The 20,932-nt window shown below is 38.3% G+C and overlaps 1 protein-coding gene across 9 annotated transcripts in view; it reads left to right on the top strand.

The window, feature by feature from the left end:
* The window catches only part of ppfia2 (PTPRF interacting protein alpha 2), a 334,142-nt gene that overhangs the window by 260,016 nt on the left and 53,194 nt on the right, over nucleotides 1–20,932 (top strand). For 7 of the 9 annotated variants that reach the window (XM_073059619.1, XM_073059615.1, XM_073059616.1 and 4 more), the window contains 3 exons: nucleotides 5,144–5,206; nucleotides 15,935–15,961; nucleotides 16,709–16,884. In XM_073059619.1, the coding sequence (XP_072915720.1) occupies nucleotides 5,144–5,206; nucleotides 15,935–15,961; nucleotides 16,709–16,884 (266 nt within the window). Of the gene's footprint in view, nucleotides 1–5,143; nucleotides 5,207–15,591; nucleotides 15,709–15,934; nucleotides 15,962–16,708; nucleotides 16,885–20,932 lie in introns of those variants that run through there. The other 2 variants (XM_073059617.1, XM_073059623.1) reach the window with 2 other exon arrangements.

Below are 20,932 nucleotides of genomic sequence, written 5' to 3'. Positions count from 1 at the left end.
ATTAAGTTGCTGAAATCACTCTAAAGTCACTCTAAAATATACTTTGCCTTTTAGCTATTTCTTAAGTATTTTTGTGTACTGTAATTAATTATAAATATGAATATATTGTATTGGTTTCAGCACAAATAAGATAAGCTGGCAACTATACACAACAAAATACACATTTTCAGTATTTGTTGGAGTATAACTAGTAAGAATATTGTGTATCAAGTAAAATCATCATTTTATTAGCTATATGACACTTCTGAGCAGTTCTATTTAGAATGCTGCAAATTTAAATAGATCAGTGTATTTTGAATATGTTAGTTGGAAAATATGCTGTCAGTCATAATTCTCTGAATCTCTAAACCATCTCTTGTATTATAAATTGTAACTAATTATCCTTCCTGGTTTTTGCTGATGGTATAACTGTTGTTTCTAATCATAAATTTATATTATGTATGTTTACCTGCTGTTGCATCATTTTTGGTCTGTTGTTCTAGTTGTAATAATGCATGCATGATTTTACCACAGTTGGCATGTTGTAGCATTTGGCAATTTTTTTTTGTGCCTAAACAAGTACAGGCACAGCAAATTTGCAATATGCCTGCATCTAATCATTTATTAATCTCTAATTTTAATAAGTCCTATTGCTTACATGTGTGTAATTTGTTTTTATGTAAATTCAATTATTAAATTCTTTGTTTTCATATGTATTCTCAGTAAGGTCAAGAATAGAAAGTCTTACCAGTATTAGAGTATGAATTCTAAATACAGTTTATTAATGTCAATGACTAACCATACAATAAATCAGCAGGGGAATAACAAATTAAATTAGCTATTTTTCAAAAAAAAAATAGGAAGTTTATCAATATATGTTGCATCTCCTTATCACAGCTATCCTATTTTAGAATCTGTCACCTATTCCAAATGGAAAGACTTGTATTTATAAAGCATATGTAGCATAGCAAAATATCAAATAAGGTTTAATGCCAAGACACATAAAACGATAGTAGAGATGGTCAGAGATTAGATTTTATGAAGTCTCTTAAAAGAGAGAGTGAAAGAGAATCAGAAAGTTTCTGAACTTTGAGCCTTGTTGACAGAAAGCCAGCAAGCATAGCTGCCTGTTATGAAGCAATAATCATAAACCATATTTTGAGGAACCTGGAAATTTCAGAAAGTTTAAGGTTACAGATTTGGGAAAGACTAAGACAATAGGTGAGAATACCAAAATTGTGCTGTTACTCAGCAGAGAATCGGTGTTATTACAGAGTAATACGACTTGTGAGCTAGGACAGAGCTGCATAGTTTTGGATGATTTCAGGTTAGACTGACAGAAGATATCAGAAGAGTACTGGAATTATTGACTATGACAAGATGACAGGAAGGTAACAGTAACTCAAATAGCCACGTGTTACTGTAGTACAAAGTTCAAAGTAAATTTATTATCAAAATACATGTATGCCACCATATACTACCCTGAAATTCTTTCCTTGTGTGTATTCACAGTAAGTATAAAGAAACATGATAGAATCAATTTTTAAAACTGCATACAACAAAGACAGACAAGCAACCAATGTACAAAAGGTAATAAATTGTGCAAATACCAAAAGAAAATAAATAAATAAATAATCAAACAAACAAACAAATAATATTGAGAACATGAGTTGTAAAGTCCTTGAAAGTGAGTCCATAGGTTGTGGAGTCAGTTCAATTTTAGGACAAGTGAACTTAACACCTCAAGTGCAAGAGCCTGATGGCTGAGAGGTAATAAGAGAAACAACTCTTACCTAAGCAAAGAACTGGACCCACTGCAATTTGCCTGTCACCATAGTAGGTCTACAGCAGATGCAATCTCACTAGCTTTCCACTCAGCCTTGGATGCCATGGACAATAGCAATACCCATCTCAGGTGGTTATTTATTGATTACAGCTCAGCGTTCAACACAATCATACCCTCAGTTCTAATCAACAAGCTGCAAAACCTGGGCCATTGTACCTCCCTTCACAACTGGATAGTTGACATCTTCACCAGGAGACCAGAGTCAATGTGGATCAAAAATAACATCTCCTTGCTGACAATCGACACTGGTGCACCTCAAGGTTGTGTGCTTAGTCCACTGCTCTACTCTCAACACTCACAACCACGTGGCTGGGCTCAGTTCAAAAGCCATCTATATATTTGATGTTGACACAACTATTGTTGGCAGAGTTTCAGATGGTTACAAGGAAGGGTACAGGAGCAAGATAGATTAACTGGTTGCATGACGTCGCCTTGCACTCAACTTCAGTAAGAACATGGAATTGATTGTAGACTTCAGGAAAGAGAAGTTGTGGGAACACACACCAGTCCTCATTGAGGGATCAGCAGTGAAAAGGGTGAGATGTTTCAAGTTCCTGGGCGTAAAGTCTCTGAAGATCTATCCTGGGCCCAACATATTGATGCAATTACAACTTAATCACAGTGGCTATATTTCATTGGGAGTTTGAGGAGACTTAGTATGTTGTCAAAGACTCTTGCAAATTTCTGCAGATGCACAATGGAGAGCATTCTAACTGGTTACATCATCATCTGGTATGGAGAGGCCACTACACAGGATCAGAAAAAGATACAGTAAGTTGTAAACTCGGCCATCTGCATCATGGGCACCAACTTCCCCAGAATCAAGGACACCTTCAATATATGATTTCTCAAGAAGGCAGCATTCATCTTTAAGGACATCCATCACCCAGGACACACCATGTTCTCATTGCTACCATCAGGGAGGAGGTACAGGAGCCTGAAGACACAGACTCAGCATTTCAGGAACAGGTTCTTCCCTTCTGCCATTAGATTTCTGAATGGACAATGTACTCATGAATACTATTCACTGTTTCTTGCTCTCTTTCTTTCACTACTTATTAAGCATAATTTGTATATATTTATAGTCTAAATGTACATATAGGTACATTTGTATTGTAATTTTAAGTTTAATTTATTATGTACTGCAATGAACCACTGCCACAAAACAGCAAATTTCATGACATATACTAGTGATATTAAACCTGATTGTGATTCTAACTGTTCCTGAACCTGCTGGTGTGGGACCTAAGACTCCTGTACCTCCTTCCTGATGGCAGCTGCAAGAAGAGAGTATGGCCTGGATGTTGGGGTGCTTGATGATAGATGCTGCTTTCCTGCGACAGTGCTCCTTATAGATGTGTTCAATGGTAGGGAGGGCTTTACCTGTGATGGACTGGACTGTATCCACTATGTTTAGTAGGCTTTTCCATTCAAGGGCATTGGGGTTTCCATACCAGACCATGATGCAACCAGACAGTCAGTGTTCTCTCCACCATGCATCAATAGAAGTTTGTCAAAGTTTTAAATGACGTACCAAAACTTTGCAAGCTTCTTTGAAAGTAGAGGTGCTGCCATGCCTTCTTTCTAATGACACTTATGTGTTGGACCCAGGACAGATCCTCTGAAATGACAACTCCGAGGAATTTAAAGTTGCTGACCCTCTCCACCTCTGATCCCCAGATAAGTACTGGTTTGTGGACCTCTGATTTTCTCCTCCTGTAGTCAATAATCAGTTTGGTTTTGCTGATGTTGAATGAGAGCTTATTGTGGCATCATTCAACCAGATTTTCAATCTCACTCCTCTATGCTGATTCATCACCATCTTTGATTCAGCCCACAGTGGTATCATCAGTAAACGCTAGTGTGCAGAAGACCATCTCTGCATAACATGTTAAACCTTGAAGTGGATGAGCTACAGCAGCAGGAAACCACAAACATATATTTACTGGGAATTTTATTAGATGCAGGAGGTACCTAATAAAGTGGCCTCTGAATGTTTTTTTAAAATCTTCTATAGGATTCTAAATAATGATTTTGAAAAAAATACACTGATTTCCAAAATAGATGTTGATAAATATAAACATAAATAGATACTGGAAAGAAAAATAGGAAACAATAGGCAAGTAAGTCCATCAATTATCAGGAAAATGATGTTATGCAATAACAAGGGAAAATAATATGATGAAACATGATTTTACAAATGGTTAATTATGTTGATTGATTAAAGAAATTTAGGATAGATTAGAGCATTCTAATGAAAATAACATCAGACATTTCATGAAGTGCCACACAATAGATTATTACATCAAATAGGAGTTCACAGAACAGAAATACACCAACATGCAATGATATCTGGTCAAAGGGAAGAAAGGAAGTGAGGGATAATGAGCCCTTTTTTTCAAATTGTCAAGCTTTCAAGTGGTATGACACAGGAATCAGGACTAAACTATTTACACTCTGCATTAACAACTTACATGAAAGGTCAGAATGTACTTGCGTAGGAAGATGAGCTGTGAGGATAATGTGAAAAGTCTGCATGCAACCAGATGAAGATAGTAGGCAAGAAGGTAGCAGATAGAATTGAATGTAGGGAAACGTGTGATTAGTCCTTTTGATTGGAATAGCTATTTTTAAATTAGTGAGAATTTTATATCCAGGTGTACTGGTTCATAACACACTGAAGCTATTAAAGAATACATCAATGTTTAAAAAGTTAAAATTGTATTTTAGTCCTTATTGCAAAGAAGTGAAATGCAAGTAAAAAAGATATGAAGCATTAAGTAGAGTTTTAGTGAAAACACACCTTGTATATTGGATACAATTTTGATTTCTACTTGCCATGAAGATGCCATATGACCTATGAGGAAAGATTGAGTAAAGTTGGTTGAAATTTGCTAAAATCTGGAAGAATGTGAGGTAAACGCTTTGAAACGTAGAATATTTTGAGGGATTAAATAGATTTTGAAAATCTCTGGCTGGAGAATATGGATTCATGTGGGATTCAAGATAAAGGTCAGCAAATTACAACTGAGATGAAGAAAGATTTCATTACTGGGAAGTTTGGAAAGTTATTGATTTCTATATCCCAGATGCTGTGAATGTTCAGACTCTGGGTATATTCAAGAATGAGATCAGAAACTTTTTGGAATAAATAGAATCAAATGAGGTAGGGAATTAGTCATGATCTTATTGAAAGGTAGAACAGGCTTCGTGGGCCATGCAGCCTATTTCTGCTTCTATTTCTTATGTTTTTATGTTCTTCTTTAACATTGCCTGCCTCACCTGGATTGACATTGGTTCTCTGTGGGCTTTAATTAGCCCTCAGGAAATGTCTGGGTGACTCATGAGGAAATGGAAAATATAACATCTGCTGCAAGAATGGTTAGTCTCCTCTTTATTGCTCTATTTACATTAACGCTGATTTAATTTTTTATGGCACAATTCACTGCTTGCATGCTTAGTTTCCAAATCTCTTTAATTTGTAAATTAAGAGTGAAAATGCATTAAATACATACTTATAAATTAAATAATCATATATTAAGCCAAATCATATAATATCCTCAACTGCTGAAATTTTAATTTCTCTCTACATAAGGTAAGAAAGACTATTGTTACAATTTTTTCCACATCAAGATAAAGAGATTTGTGAGAAACTACTTAAATTTATCAGTAATTTTACCATTTGTCTGAGTTATTCTGTTTCACACAGTTATGTTTTCATAAAATAAGTGAATTTGTCCAAAATATTTCAAGTGGAAGAGTAATCAAAATGTCTCTTTATAAGATGCCTCATCTGGCAGATATTATGTTTTCAATTTGATCTGAAAGTGAACTCTGTTTACCCATATGAAAAATCCAGTATGACTGTTGCAATTATATATGTAATGTTCCTTCTTCAGCGACCATAATCTACCATTTATTGGTGTTCTAGTAATTATTATATAATCAAGCAAAATATCTTACACCAGGAAATTTCTCAAAACTGCTTTTGTTCCTTCACTGTTACACAATTAGCAGTCACCAATTCTACTTCTTTACAAATATTAAAGTTGGACACATCATTAAAAATGGTTAACACCTATCTAATTTTACAGATGAACCTTGTTCAGTCCCTGACCACTCAAGCTTTCAAACTGAAGGGCGTTTTGATGCACACTACCTATCCATTGAAGCATTGGTAGACACAAATAAATACAAATTTAATATTCCAAATCTGTTTTTTTACAGACACTAGTTATTTTTTAAAAGCTGGTGGGGTAGGAGTAGGTATTTGTGTTGCACTGTGGTCATATCCCCAGTGCTGATGGTGACTGGGCTGCTGCAAGTTTCTGCAAACGCTGACCAACTTGACATTGCTGTGTATTATTAAAGCTAATGGAGCACTTCATTGAAGAGTGAATTGAGCTCAGGCTGAGGCTTCTTGGATGATGGATTCTATAGTTTGCATCCATGCCACCTTTACCCCACTACTAAATCCTCTAGCCACTGCCTTGTCCCCCACCCCGGTTCAAATTTTCTCATTTATTCTGTCTCTTGAACTTTGTCCCTATACTATTTTAGAAGAAATTATTTTACCTGTCAGTAATAGTATTCATTTCACTGTTAATCAGTGAACTCTGTGCACATATAAGACAGGAAATGCTATTTCATCATGTGTCTAATTCATGATGTTTCTTATGAAATAAATCAATCCAGCTATTTGTTATGTTTACGAGGATAATTAAAGTCAAAATTTAATTCCCTCTATTTTTGATACTAAAGTGGTAGTGACTCGTGTCTTGGTATCCACCTTATGACACCTGAAATGGATCTCAAATCTTTATGAGTTGCAGCTAACTGGAGAACCATTGGAGGAAAAGGTCCATTGAAGCTCAGGGATTATGGAACAAATCCCAATTCACAATTCTTCAATGCATGACTTGAACTTGATCTTTCTTCATCTAATTAGAATGAGTGATCATGTACAGGAAAATCTGTTTGCCTCGCCCACACCATTGAAATGTAATTCCTTTGAAGCAGAAATAGGTTCAGGAAATTTCCAAGTATTTAATTTACTAATTTGGAAAACAGTTTGACATTTTTTTAAAACCTGTCCATAAAATCATTTCCCGACAACTGTTTTCTTAATAATCTTAATATGATTTATTGTTAACACAAAAGATTCTGCAGGTATAGTACTGGAAATCCAGAGCAACACATGCAAAATGCAGGAGGAACTCAGTAAGTCAGGCAACATCTGTGGAAATGAATCATCAGTCAAGGCCCTTCATCGGGATTGGAAAGGAAGGGGTAAGGTGCCAGAAAACGAAGAGATGGGGGGGGGGGGTAGGTGAAGGAGGACAAGCTGGAAGGTGATGGGTGAAGCCAGGTGGGTGAGGGGTTATGAAGTATGAAGCTGAGAGGCGATAATTGGAAAAGGCAAAGGGAAGGAGAAGTAATCTGATAGGAGAGGAGAATGGACCGTGGGAGAAAGGGAAGGAGGAGGGGCACCAGGTGGAGGAGTTGATAGGCAGGTGAGAAGAAAAGGTAAGAAGCCAGAGTGGGAAATTGAAAAAGAAAAAAGGAGGGGAAAAAAAATACCCTAAGGAGAAATCAATGTTCATGCCATCAGATTGGAAGCTACCAAGACAGAATATGAGATGTTGCTCCTCCAACATGAGAGCAGCTTTATTGTAGCAGCAGAGGAGGCCATGAACTGAAATGTCAGAACAGGAATAGGGATAGGAATCTGTTAGGTAACACTTCACCTGTGAATCTGTTGGGGTCATCTACTGTATCTAGTGCTCCCAACGAGGCTGCCTCTACACTGGTGAGACCTGATGTAATTGGGTAAACCGCTTTATCAAGCACATCCCCATCCCCCATCTTCTTATTCTGGTATCTTTCCTTTCTTTCCAGTCCCAATGAAGGGTCTTGGCCAGAAATGTTGACTGTTGATTCATTTTTGTAGATGCTGCCCGGCCTGCTGAATTCCTCCAGCATTTTGTATAATTTATTGTTTAACTATTGCATTTTATTGTGTTATAATTGCTTGATTTTCAGATTAATTTTCAACATTTTCTAAATTTCTGTGGGTTGAGTAAAAAGCTGAATCCAACAGCTGATGCAATAGAGGAACAAAAATGAGTGTGATTAGTAGTAAAATGACTTTGTATTGTTGGCTGAGGTGTCACTGGTATAGATGTATTGATAGTAAAGTAGCAACTCCATTTTTTAATTACAGAACACTCTCTTTAAAGGACTGTATCAGGAGTAGGACAGTATCAAAGGCTATAACAGGAAACAGGAGTAGGTGCAAGAGATGAGCAGACCATTATAATTACGTTGTAATGTACATGCTGGCCACAACTGTAACTGCAACTGATGTCAAAGTTTTGTCTATGTCTACCTAATTGTTAAATGGAAATGCAAGATGATTTCTTATCAGTTTTAACTTTTATTCCCAATCAATATGAATACAAATTCAATAAGACAGATTATTACATCCATTTCATTATACACAATATCAATGCCTGGCAGAAAACAAATCTAAACAGGTAATATTTAATATATCATGGTAATGATTTGGTTTTAAAAATGCAATAGCTAAATATCTGAAAAACAGAAAGCGAAAATATTGGGAACAAGCTGTCAGCTACTTGTGGGGTTGGGGTGGTCATGAATAAAGATTAAATAGTATCTAACATAAGACCATGAACAAGAGAAAATAGGCGGAAAATCCAAAGCAACACACACAAAATGCTGGAGGAACTCCGTAGGTTGGACAGCATCAATAGAAAATAGTAAGCAGTCCACGTTTCGGGCAGAGACCTGGGATTTATGTCCTGATGAAGGGTCTGGGCCCATAACATCAACTGTTTTACTCTTTTCTATAGATGCTGCCTGGCTTTCTGAGTTCCTCCAGCATTTTGTGTGTCTAACAGAAGGCTACAGTTTGAATCATTTACATGCATTATGTAGAGATGTTTTCTTTGTTGATATTTCTATTTATTTCAATAGCACTGGTTACATGATCATATAATAGTTGTTTTTGCAAGGTTTAATATAGTATTGTACTGGCTTACAACCATTTTAAATAGTTATTAAATAATGTTGTGTAAACATATAAACCAATGCACCAGCGAATAAAATCACCCCTCCAATGAATCCATCATCCATGAATTCCTCCCCTGCCAGTACTACCCCTCCCCTTGTCACCACCACGATCATATTTACATACACAGCTTGATCTTCAAAACACTGCAAGTCTGTCGCAGGAGGCTTGTGTTTACACTGCATAGTAATGATTTTCCAACACACTCGGATCAAATGCTGAAGTAGAAAATAAATCATTGCATAAATTTAAAATCTGGTTAAAGGCAACATGTAAGATAATTCAAATGAACCACTACATACAATTTGCTTCCATGTTGCTTCAGTATCTAATTCATTATGTCAATTCCCAGTTTAAAATAATATTACACATAGAAAATAGAACATGGACACAATCCATTTACACACTGATATTTCTACTGTGTTATCTGAGCAGAGATAAGAACGTATGGTTGCTTAATTTAAGAGAAGCCTAAAAAATGTGTTTAATCAATGGAAGAGGGTGCCTCTGTGAAATTGGTTTTTAGCCATATGAGAGTGCTGTTGGATTTTAAAGTGAGAATGTAAAACATGGTCCTGAATTATTGAAGTAAACGTGCTCTGCAGAGCAATCATAAAATCTTTGCTGGGGCTTCTTCAGTGAAAGGAGACTACATTGTGAATAGGGAATAAGCACAAGTAATTTACGGGGAAAAAAACTGTTTGTGTCCAAAGGTGACAGGAAGGGCAGGTGATTGCTTTGTGGAGCAGGGGAGTGGCCAAGCTTCCTACTACTTGCCACTTTAATTTTCCATCCTACTCCCCCTTGAACTATCTGTTATCTCTTCCACATTTAAAATGAGGCCCAACAGAAATCTGAGAAGCATCTAATCTATCTGAGCCTGTTATTGCCCTTGACACTCATTCTCCATCTGCAGGTCTCTATCTGCATTAGACTGCCAGGAGTGATGGTGAAGGGAGATACAATAGTGTATTTTGAAGTGCTGTTAAATAGGCAGATGAATATGGATTATATGTGGGCAGCAAGGATCTGGTGTAAGTCATCCAAATGTGATATTGACTCATTCCTTTATTCTTTCAGCCTAACCTTTCGGAATTGTCCCTATTATAAGCAACACATTGCACTTTCCCTATATTACTCCTTCATGCTTCCTGCCCCATCAATTCAGTTGACTGAATAACTTCAACAACTCATCCCCATGGCAGTACTGGTATAACAAATTCTCAGAAAGATATTGCTTTTAAATTATCAGGGGTTCAGAGTCCTGTCAAACTGATTTTCATTGTTAAAACCCCCAGTTACTTTGATGATACAGATAATACCAAAGTTCAAAGTAAAGTAAATTTCTTATCAAAGTACATGTATGTCACCATATACAACCCTGAGATTCATTTTCTTCCAGCATTCACAGTAAATACAGGAAACACAACAGAATTAATGAAAACTGCACCCAACAGGATGGACAAACAATTAATGTGCAAAAGACAGCAAACTGTGCAAATACAAAAAAAAGAAAACAAATAAACAATAAATATCAAGAACATGAGTTGAAGAGTCCTTGAGAGTGAGTCCATAGTTTGTGGGAACAGATCAGTGATGGAGTGATTGAAGTTATCCTGGCTGGTTCAAAGGCCTAATAGTTGAGGGGACCAGGACAGATCCTCTGAAATGATAATACTGAGATATTTAAAGTTGCTGTCTCTTTCCACCTCTGATCTCCCGATGCGGACTAGATCATGGACTTCCAGTTTCCGCCTCCTAATGTCAATAATCAGCTTCTTGATATTGCTGAGCAATTTACTAACATGGTTAGAACATTGGCTGATTGGTAGGAGGCAGGGAATAAAAGGATAATTGTCTGGTTGGCTGCCAGTGACTAGTGGTGTTCCACAGGAGTCAGTGTTGAGACTGCTTCTTTTTATGCTGGATATCAGTGATTTAGATGACGGAATAGATGGCTTTGTTGTCAAGTTTGTGATGGTATATAGATTGGTGGAGGGGCAGGTAGCATTAGAAGAATGGGCAAGGAAGTGGCAAATAAAATATAATGTTGGAAAATGCATGGCCATGCACTTTGGTAGTAGAAATAAATATGCAAACCATTTTTTAAACAGGGAGAAAATCCAAAAATCTGAGATGTAAAGGGACTTGGGAGTCCTTGTTCGGAACATCCTAAAAGTTAACTCACAGGTTGAGTCAGTGGTAAGGAAGGCAAATGCAATGTTAGCATTCATTTTGAGAGATCTTGTATACAACAGCAAGGATGTGATGCTGAGGCTTTATAAGGCACTAGTGGGGCCTCACCTTGAGTATTGTAAACAGGTTTGGGCTCCTCATCTAAGAAAAGATGTGCTGGCTTTGGAGACGTCCGGAGATGGTTCACAAGGATGATTCCAGGAATGAAAATGTTATCATATGAGGAATGTTTGATGGCTCTCTAGTCACTGGAATTTAGAAGGAAGAGGGAGGATCTCATTGAAACCTTTCGAATTTTGGAAGGCCTAGACAGAATATATGTGGAAAGGATGTTTTCATGGTGGGGGAGTTGAAGACAAGAGGGCAGAGCCTCAGGATAGAGAAAGCCAGGGAATGGGATTGAGGAGGGAAAAAAAGGATCAGCCTTGATTGAATGGCAGAGCAGACTTCATGGGCTAACTGGCCTAATTCTGCTCCTATTCTTACAGTCTTATGATCTGACATTGAGTGAGAGGTTGTTGTGGCACTACTCAACTCAATTTTCAATCTTCCTCCTATATGCTGATTTGTCACTACCTTTGACTTGGCCAATGACAGTGTTGTCATCAGCAAACAAAAATATTGCTTTAGGGCTGTGCCTAGCCTCACGCTCATAAGTATAGAGTGAATGGAGCAGGGGGTTAGGCATAGAGCCTTGTGGTGTACCTGTGTTGATGGAGATTGTGGAGGAGACTTGTTGCTAATCCAAACTGACTTTGGTCTGCAAGTGAGAAAACCAAGGATCCAATTGCACAAGGAGGTATTGAGGCCAAGGACTTGAAGCTTATTTGAGGGGATGATAGTATTGAATGTCGAGCTGTAGTCAATGAAGAGCATCCTGATGTATGCATCTTCACTGTCCAGATATTTCAGTATTGAGTGATGAGCCAATAAAATGCCATCTGGTGTTGACCTGGTGTAATAGTAGGCAAATTGGAGCGGATCCAAGTTGCTTCAAAGACAGGAGTTGATACGTTTCATCATCAACCTGTCAAAGCACTTCATCACAGTGGATGTATGTGCTACTGGAGGATGGTCATTGAGGCAGATTACTACATTCTTCTTAGGCACTGGTAAAATTGAAGCATACTTGAAGCAGGTGGGTACTTCAGACTGCCAAAGTGAGAAGTTATAGATCAGCACAGGTCTCTAGTACTCAGCCAGATATCTTGTCTTGGCAAGACGCTTTTCGTGAGTTCAGTCTCCTGAAGGGTACTCTCATATCAGCTTCAGAGACTGAATTCACAGGATCATCAGGGTCTGTGGGTGTTCATGAAGGTGCCTCCGTGTTTTAACAGTCAAAGCAAGCTTAAAAGGCATTGAGCTGATCAGGGAGAGAAGCCTTGTTATCACCTATGTCACTTGGCTTCACTTTGTAGGAAGTGATAGCATTCAAGCCCTGCCACAGCTGTCAAGCATTCTTCAGTGATTCAGGCTGGTCTGGAATTACCACTTTGCAACTAAAATGGCCTTCCGGAGATCCTACCTGGACTTTTTGTAATTTGCTTGGTCGCCAGATCTGAATGTCACTGATCTGGCCCTCAGCAGATTGCAGATCTTATGGTTTATCCAGGACTTATGGTTAGGGAAGAATCTGAGTGATGTTGTGGGGACACACTCATCTACAACTGTTTTTATAAAGTCTCTAACAACCATGTATTCATTCAGATCCTCTAATGTGTGCTTCAACATGGCCCAGTCCACCAACTCGAAGCAATCGTGTAGCTGCTGCTCTGCCTATGTCCAGAGTAAGCCTTGTCTCTGCAAAGCACGGAACCTCATTTCCCTCTGATACAGCAATCTTGCCCTTAGAACCTCAAGCTTATTCTCCAGCAAATGTACTTTTGCTACAAGATGCTGGTAGAGCAAGTTTTATAGCCAGCATTTTAGTCTGGCTTTTAGTCCTCTCCGCCTCACTCTCCTTCAGTTATGGCGATGTACCTTCAGCCACTTAAAGGAGCTGTACCTGCATGTGCAATCCACCGATTCCTTCAGAAGATCGTGAGATCACTCATTCATTATGACATTTCAAACGTACATTATTTAAAGGGAAAATGCAGGCTGCAGTTTTCAGTGAGAGGAGTTCAGATGAAGTATACTTCAGGGTTTTGTAAGCTTCCCACAACACCAGCGCCATCTTGCCTTTTTGCCTGATTTCTGATTCCAAGTTCTTAGTTTTCCTATGGAGTGTGTGCTTACATGTTATTTGAAGTTTTTCTCCTCTCCCTCTCCATCTATCTTTATCTCTTAATCTGTCTATTTCTCTTTCTTTTGAAGTCTCTAGTGACCCAGGTTTTACACAACTCAATACCTTAAATTTCACAAGTGTACTTAATGTATTTATGTTTATTCTTTTAATCAATGTTGGATTCTGTCTAGCCACTCCTGACAAATCCAATCATGGTGTATATTTAGTCAGTAAGGATTGTTACCTTTATCTACACTCATTGTTCTGTTCAGCTACACTGACTTCGCAGTTTATTTATTATCGTTGTTAGAGTGAACACTCCTTGATTAAGCAATATACAACATTTACCATGATAACTCTGGCTTTAACAATTAATATGAATGCCATATTGAACAATACTAACACAGTAAATATTATACATGTATGCAGACATGCTAAATGCTGCTATATTAACACAGGCCTCACCATATGGAAGATGTTTGTCCTACCCATCTCTCATGTTACCTTTTCTGTGACTTACAAATACCTGCACTCATATTATAGATGAACAATTGAACTCCAACAAATATAAAAAGTACTTCCATTCAAGAAATGGCTATGAGGGTCAAGGTAAATAAAGGGTAAATTACATTTTTTAAAATACTGTTTTTATTTTTAAAAATTAAGTGTTTTTATATCCTTTAAATCTTTTGTTTCCTTGGTTTTAAAATTAAATTGTAGAAGTGGGCTTGTTCTCATTCAACCATCTGTCTCTCCCCAATCTCTCACCACTCACCCTAAAACCGTAATGCCTCTTCAGATTACAGATTTGATACCATTGCTCAAATAAAGGCGTGGACCTCCCACAGATTCCAAAGCTGGTTTGTCCTCTCCTTCCATCTTCTTTTCACTTGTGTTTCAGTCTCTTTTTGCTGTAATTTCTTGTCTTTTGCTCTCTATTCTCAGTTTAATCTTTCTTTTTCCCTTGCGCTTCTTTCTCTGTTCCTAAAGACTTACACTTCAGTTTATTTTTTTCTTTCTGCTGACTCTTTGCCATCATCCCTATAAGAAATGTTTCCGGGGCACTTTTTGAAAAGTATAGGTAGTCTAGGGTCTTTTACTTGTCAATTAGCGTTGGTTATTTGTCTCATTGTGGCATTTTTGACTATTTGTTTATTGTCACACTTGTTTATATGACTTTATTTCAAAGGTAACTCATAAACTTGTTGACCATTTGAGGCATTTTCAGGACAAAATGTTCCTATAAATGCAAGGTGTTTTTTTTTTCTCAGTCCATTACCTGTGCACTGACAAAATCTGTGATTTTCTTTTTTCAAAGTTCTAACAAATTCACTCTCAGATCAAGGATCGACATACTTAGATTTACTCCTTTGGATGTCGATTGGGCACCACATCCCACATTGTTCTGAGATCTAGATTTAATTTTAGTTATAATCTGGGGAAATTTGTCATGATATCCCATGATATTCCCAACTGAGATTGCTGTTGCTGACATCACTCTGATACCATCAGCTGAGACTAGAGAATTAGTGTTATCTAGGAACAAATGCTGCAGATGGATATCTCCTCATTCCAGGTGATAATGTAAATAAGGCCATACTTATATGTTTGTTATTCTGAAAAAAACTTCCTGTAAAAATATTTTCTTTGTTCAATATAAGTCAGTTTAAAAAATACTGAAAATAAGTGGGAAAGTAGAACTAGGTTTCATTGCTTTGGCTTGAGCAAACTTCAATTAAAGTCCAATAAGTTAAGCATCATGAATCTAAATTTCATTGCAAGTGGTTCTGCACCAATATAACTAAATATTATAAATGTAATGCTATATTGTAAGAGTGTTAATATTTGGAATACAGATCAAAATAATCATTCATGTTCTTTTCTGTAATACAAAATTCTAATCAAACCCTTTTGCTTGAATGCCATTCGAATATAAATCTGCCAATTGGCAACTTATTAACTTGTTTAACGCCACAGTTAAAGTTATGGAAAATTTTATCTGATAACGGTTACCAGAAATCTTTGAGAAAATTCAAAAAAATTTACTATTATATACGATATACAGAATCTGAATTCTAAAGTATTTGACTGTACTTGAAGCCCTTTGAAGACCAATTGGAATAACTCAGACAAAAAAAACAAAATTTCTGAAGAAATGACTGGCAATTTTGGAATAAATCCAGAATATTGTACAATATTTCATGCATGTACTGTATATGTGTTTTGTTTAATCTGAATTATCATTCACAGCACAGAAAGAATTTTATTCTTACTAACACAATGTTAAATGGATAGATGGAACATGAATGTAATATGCACAAGTTGAATACACTTGTCAGAGGAAAAATATGACAGCTTAAATATGTGATGGGATTAACAGCTTTTACAAAATGAAATTGGCAAGTATAGTGTTTAATTTTGGGAAAAACCATTTCAGTCTTGAATTTAATAAACAGTTTTTTATTTTAATTTAACTGCAGTTTGTTATGACATTTTTATTCAATGTTATTCATATTTTCATTTGAGAATCATATGGTCAAACTTTGTTTTTATTACTTGGTTTTTATTAATATATTTTCTTGGAATCCTTCAGGAGTCTGAAGAAGGCAGTTGGGCTCAGGTAATGCATGTTAACAGATAATTCAGCTTGAAAATACATGTGCTCAAATTATTACTACTCATACTTATTAACTTAACTTGTACCTTAAAAGTTCAAAGTAAATTTATTATCAAAGTACACGTATGTCTCCATATGCAACCCAGAGATTAATTTTCTTGTGGGCATACTCAATAAACAAAATAGAATAGCAGCCATAATAGAAAAAAATGAAAGTGGGTAGGGTAGCATATAAGGAAGGTAAAAATTGTTCTGTTTGTAGATTCACACGAAGAGAAAATCTGCAGATGCTGGAAATCCGAGCAACACACACAAAATTCTGGAGGAACAGACAGAGGGTAGAAAATCCACTAGAATCTGTATATTGCAGACCTTTGCCAATCACTGCCCACTAAATTCAGATGTGATTAGAATATCTACTTAATTACGTTTTTTTTCAATTTCACTTCTGAGCTAGGCATTGCTATTTAATTTTGTTATTAACAACACAATGTGGAATATTTTTTCACTTTTCATGCAGGTTTATAAATCTGTCTTTGAAAAGATGAAATTTGAACTAATAACAATAATCTTTCAGTAATGTTCCTTTAGTATCTTTTGGCTCACTGCTACTCCAACCTCCATAGTCATTGAAATGAAAGAGGATGTAGACCTATACTACAAAGATTTATGATGGATTTCAAAGATTCTTTTTTTAATATCAATCCCCCAAGTGAATTTGTATGAATAATCTCTTTTCCACTCCAACAGACTTTGGCCTATGGTGACATGAATCACGAATGGATTGGTAATGAGTGGCTCCCTAGTTTGGGATTACCCCAGTACCGCAGCTATTTCATGGAGTGCCTGGTAGATGCTAGAATGCTGGACCACTTGACGAAGAAAGATCTCCGCATTCATTTAAAAATGGTGGATAGCTTTCACCGGTATGTTTAAGTTTTGTTTAAAAGACTCCATCTATACATATATTGTGTTGCAAATGCACATCTTTATTTAAAATACATTCTTGAGAAACCCGAGTAAGCTTGAAACTCAAAGCCCTTGTAATATATTACGATATGAAGTTCAGACAGGTGCAAAAGAGAATTGTGAAGTTTCTCCAGAGCATTTGTATACTGTATAATGGTTCTCTCCACAGGGATGTGCCCCTACTTCACAGTTTCCCCAGACTGATCAAAGACTGTGGTCATAGACACCTGTGTGTGTACCTATTATCTGAGGGTTATGAGGCTCACCTGGGAGCCTCAACAAGGTTATAGTTTAGACTTCTAAATATTTGAAATTTAATACCAGATTTTTCGCATGTCTTTTAAAGGCAATTAATGAGAAATTAATCTGTCTTGGTAGGTGACCAAAATAAAGTACATAATTCCCTGAAAGTGGCATTGAGAACAAGAGTTGGAACATCGTGTTCTAGCTGTATAAGATGCTGAGACCACAGCTGAAATATTGTGTGCAGTTTTGGATGCCATTCTATAAGAATAACATAAATAAAATAGAGAGAGTGCAGGGAAGATTCACAAGGATATTGCCAGGACTGGAGGGCTGTTTTCCCTGGAGTGAAAGAGACTGAGGATGACTTCACAGAGGTTTAAAAAAGTCATGAGGGCATAGTTAAAGTGGATGGTCACGGGGGGTGGCACAGTAGCATAGCAGTTAGCATAATGTTGTTTAAGTACCAGCGATCAGTGGGGTTCAGTTGCTGCCATTTTCCCCGTGACCCTATGGGTTTCCTCTCACGTTCCAAAGTTAGTAAATTGTGGGCCTGCTATGTTGGTGCCTGAAGCATATTGACAGTTGCAGACTGCCCTCGGCACATATTCAGACTGTGTTTAGTCATTGACATAAATGATGTATTTCACTGTCTGTTTTGATGTACTGTATATGTAACAAATAAAGTTAATCCTTAATTTTTTCCCAGAATAGGGAAAGTCTAAACCTAAGAGCAAAGGTTTAAAGTGAGAGGGAAAAGATTTAAAGGGGACTTGAGGGACATTTTTTTTTTCACAAAGAAGGTGATGGGTAAATAGAACAAGCTGCCAGAGGAAGTGACTAAGGTGGATACAATTATGCATCACACCAGGACTTAATTTTCATTAATAGGGCTAATTCCCAGTGACCCAGGGAAATACATTTCTGTGAAAATAAATTTGGAAGCAATACGGGATGAAAAATATTAAGCACACCCAACCATGAAAATCCGCACCGGCTTGGAGTTGTTGGGCGGGGGAGCAGAAAATACTAGAAATAGCAGATCTGACAGTAACTGTAAAAAGAGGTAACTGATGTTTGTGGTCTGAGACCCATTGTCAGAACACCCTGAAAGAGGATCTAAGATCCAGAAACATTATTTCAGTTTCCATGGATACTATGTGGCCTGCTGAATTCTTTCCAATATTTTCTGCTTTGTTTTCAGTGTCCCCAGGTATATTCACAACTCACAAAATGTGTATTTTTTGTAGTTTGATGGACTTACTGGTCAGCTAGCAATGTTTCAAAAAATACTGCCTTAGAAGTATACTTTAGCTATACACACTTGTTTGGGGAAGTGAAAAAACAGTACATTACCCCCACAAAAGCAGTGCTTCTGAGCCTAAATTTACATATGTATTTCTTCAGCGGTTTGATCGGGGAACGACTGCACAAGCATTTGGATGTCAGCCAGTGGGAACAGTGAGAAGAGTTTAAAAGGAGACAGCTTTATGAAGTGGGCGTCAGAGGAGTAGGTGATGGAGTAGAGGGAGACAGAGTAGGAAGGCTTTGGCTCAGTGGGGCTTAGGTGATAATGGGTCGAGGCGAGGTAGGTTGTCTAGAACAAGTAGGAGACTTGTACTAGAGAAGCTCTGGCCTGTGGTTAGTCCACACTTAGACCCCCTCCAGTTCACCTATCAGCCCCGACTAGGAGTTGAGGATGCCATCATCTACCTGATGAACCATTTTTACGCCCATCTGGACAAGCTGGCGAGCACTGTGAGGGTCATGTTTTTTGACTTCCCCAGTGCATTCAACACCATCCGTCCTGCTCTGCTGGGTGAGAAGCTGACAGTGATGCAGGTGGATGCTTCCCTGGTGTCATGGATTATTGATTACCTGACTGGCAGACCACAGTACGTGCACTTGCAACACTGTGTGTCTGACAGAGTGGTCAGCAGCACTGGGGCTCCACAGGGGACTGTCCTGTCTCCCTTTCTCTTTACCATCTACACCTTGGATTTCAACTACTGCACAGAGTCTTGCCATCTTCAGAAGTTTTCTGATGACTCTGCCATACTTGGATGCATCAGCAAGGGAGATGAGGCTGAGTGCAGGGCTACAGTGGGAAACTTTGTCACATGGTGCGAGCAGAATCATCTGCAACTTAATGTGAAAAAGACTAAGGAGCTGGTGGTGGACCTGAGGAGGGCTAAGGCACTGGTGACCGCTGTTTCCATCCAAGGGGTCAGTGTGGACATGGTGGGGGATTATAAATACCTGGGGATACGAATTGACAATAAACTGGACTGGTCAAAGAACACTGAGGCTGTCTACAAGAAGGGGCAGAGCCATCTCTATTTCCTGAGGAGACTGAGGTCCTTTAACATCTGCCAGACAATGCTGAGGATGTTCTACAAGTCTGTGGTGGCCAGTGCTATCATGTTTGCTGTTGTGTGCTGGGGCAGCAGGCTGAGGGTAGCAGACACCAACAGAATCAACAAACTCATTCGTAAGGCCTGTGATGTTGTGGGGGTGGAACTGGACTCGCTGACAGTGGTGTCTGAGAAGAGGATGCTGTCCAAGTTGCATGCCATCTTGGGCAATGACTCCCATCCACTCCATAATGTACTGGTAATGCACAGGAGTACATTCAGCCAGAGACTCATTCCACCGAGATGTAACACTGAGCGGCATAGGAAGTCATTCCTACCTGTGGCCATCAAACTTTACAGCTCCTCCCTGAGACACCCTGAGCCAATAGGCTGGTCCTGGACTTATTTCCACTTGGCATGATTAACTTATTATTATTTAATTATTTATTGTTTTATATTGCTATATTTCTTCACTATTCTTGGTGCGGCCGTAATGAAACCCAATTTCCCTCGGGATCAATAAAGTATGTCTGTCTGTCTGTCTGTGTAGAATACAGACAAGAAGAATATGTGTGAGACCAGTGTTCTGTGCTTGGTGTCAGATGTGGGAGGTCCGGGAGACTCCCAGCCTCCCCAACAGCCACATCTGCTCCAGTTGTGTTGAGCTGCAGCTCCTTAGGGACCATGTTAGGGAACTGGAGATGCAGCTTGATGACCTTCGTTTGGTCAGGGAAAGTGAGGAGGTGATAGATAAGAGCTATAGGCAGGTAGTCACCCCGGGACGTGAGGAAACGGGTAAGTGGGTAATAGTCAGGATGGAAGGGCAGGAATCAGAGGCTAGAGAGAATGCCTTGTCTAGGGGCTGTGCCCCTTGACAATAAGAACTCCTGGGAGTTAAGAAGGAAGTTGAGAAGCAGGACCACAAAGGTAGTCATCTTGGGATTACTGCAGTGCCACGTGACAGTGAGTACAGTACAGTACAGGAATAGAGTGAGGTGGAGGATAAATGCATGGCTGAGGGATTGGAGCAGGGGGCAGGGATTCAGGTTTCTGGATCATTGGGACCTCGTTTGGGGCAAGAGTGACCTGTACAAAAAAGGACAGGTTGCACTTGAATCCCAGGGGGACCAATATCCTGGCGGGGAGGTTTGCTAAGGCTATTGGGGAGAGTTTAAACTAGGATTGCTGGGGGGTGGGACCAAACTAATGAGGCAGAGGAAGAGGCAGTTGGCTCATAAATAGAGCAAGCTTGGAGACAGTGCAAGAGGGAGGATAGGCAGGTGATCGAGAAGGGAAGCACTCAGACCGATGGTTTGAGATGTGTCTATTTTAATGCAAGGAGTACTATGAACAAAGTGGATGAGCTTAGAGCATGGATCAGTACTTGGAGCTATGATGTTGGTGGCTA

This window comes from Hemitrygon akajei, chromosome 10 (genome assembly GCF_048418815.1).
Source record: "Hemitrygon akajei chromosome 10, sHemAka1.3, whole genome shotgun sequence".
Lineage (NCBI taxonomy): Eukaryota > Metazoa > Chordata > Chondrichthyes > Myliobatiformes > Dasyatidae > Hemitrygon > Hemitrygon akajei.
Note: the sequence above shows the minus strand (reverse complement) of the source record. Positions and strands in the feature narration are given on the sequence as shown.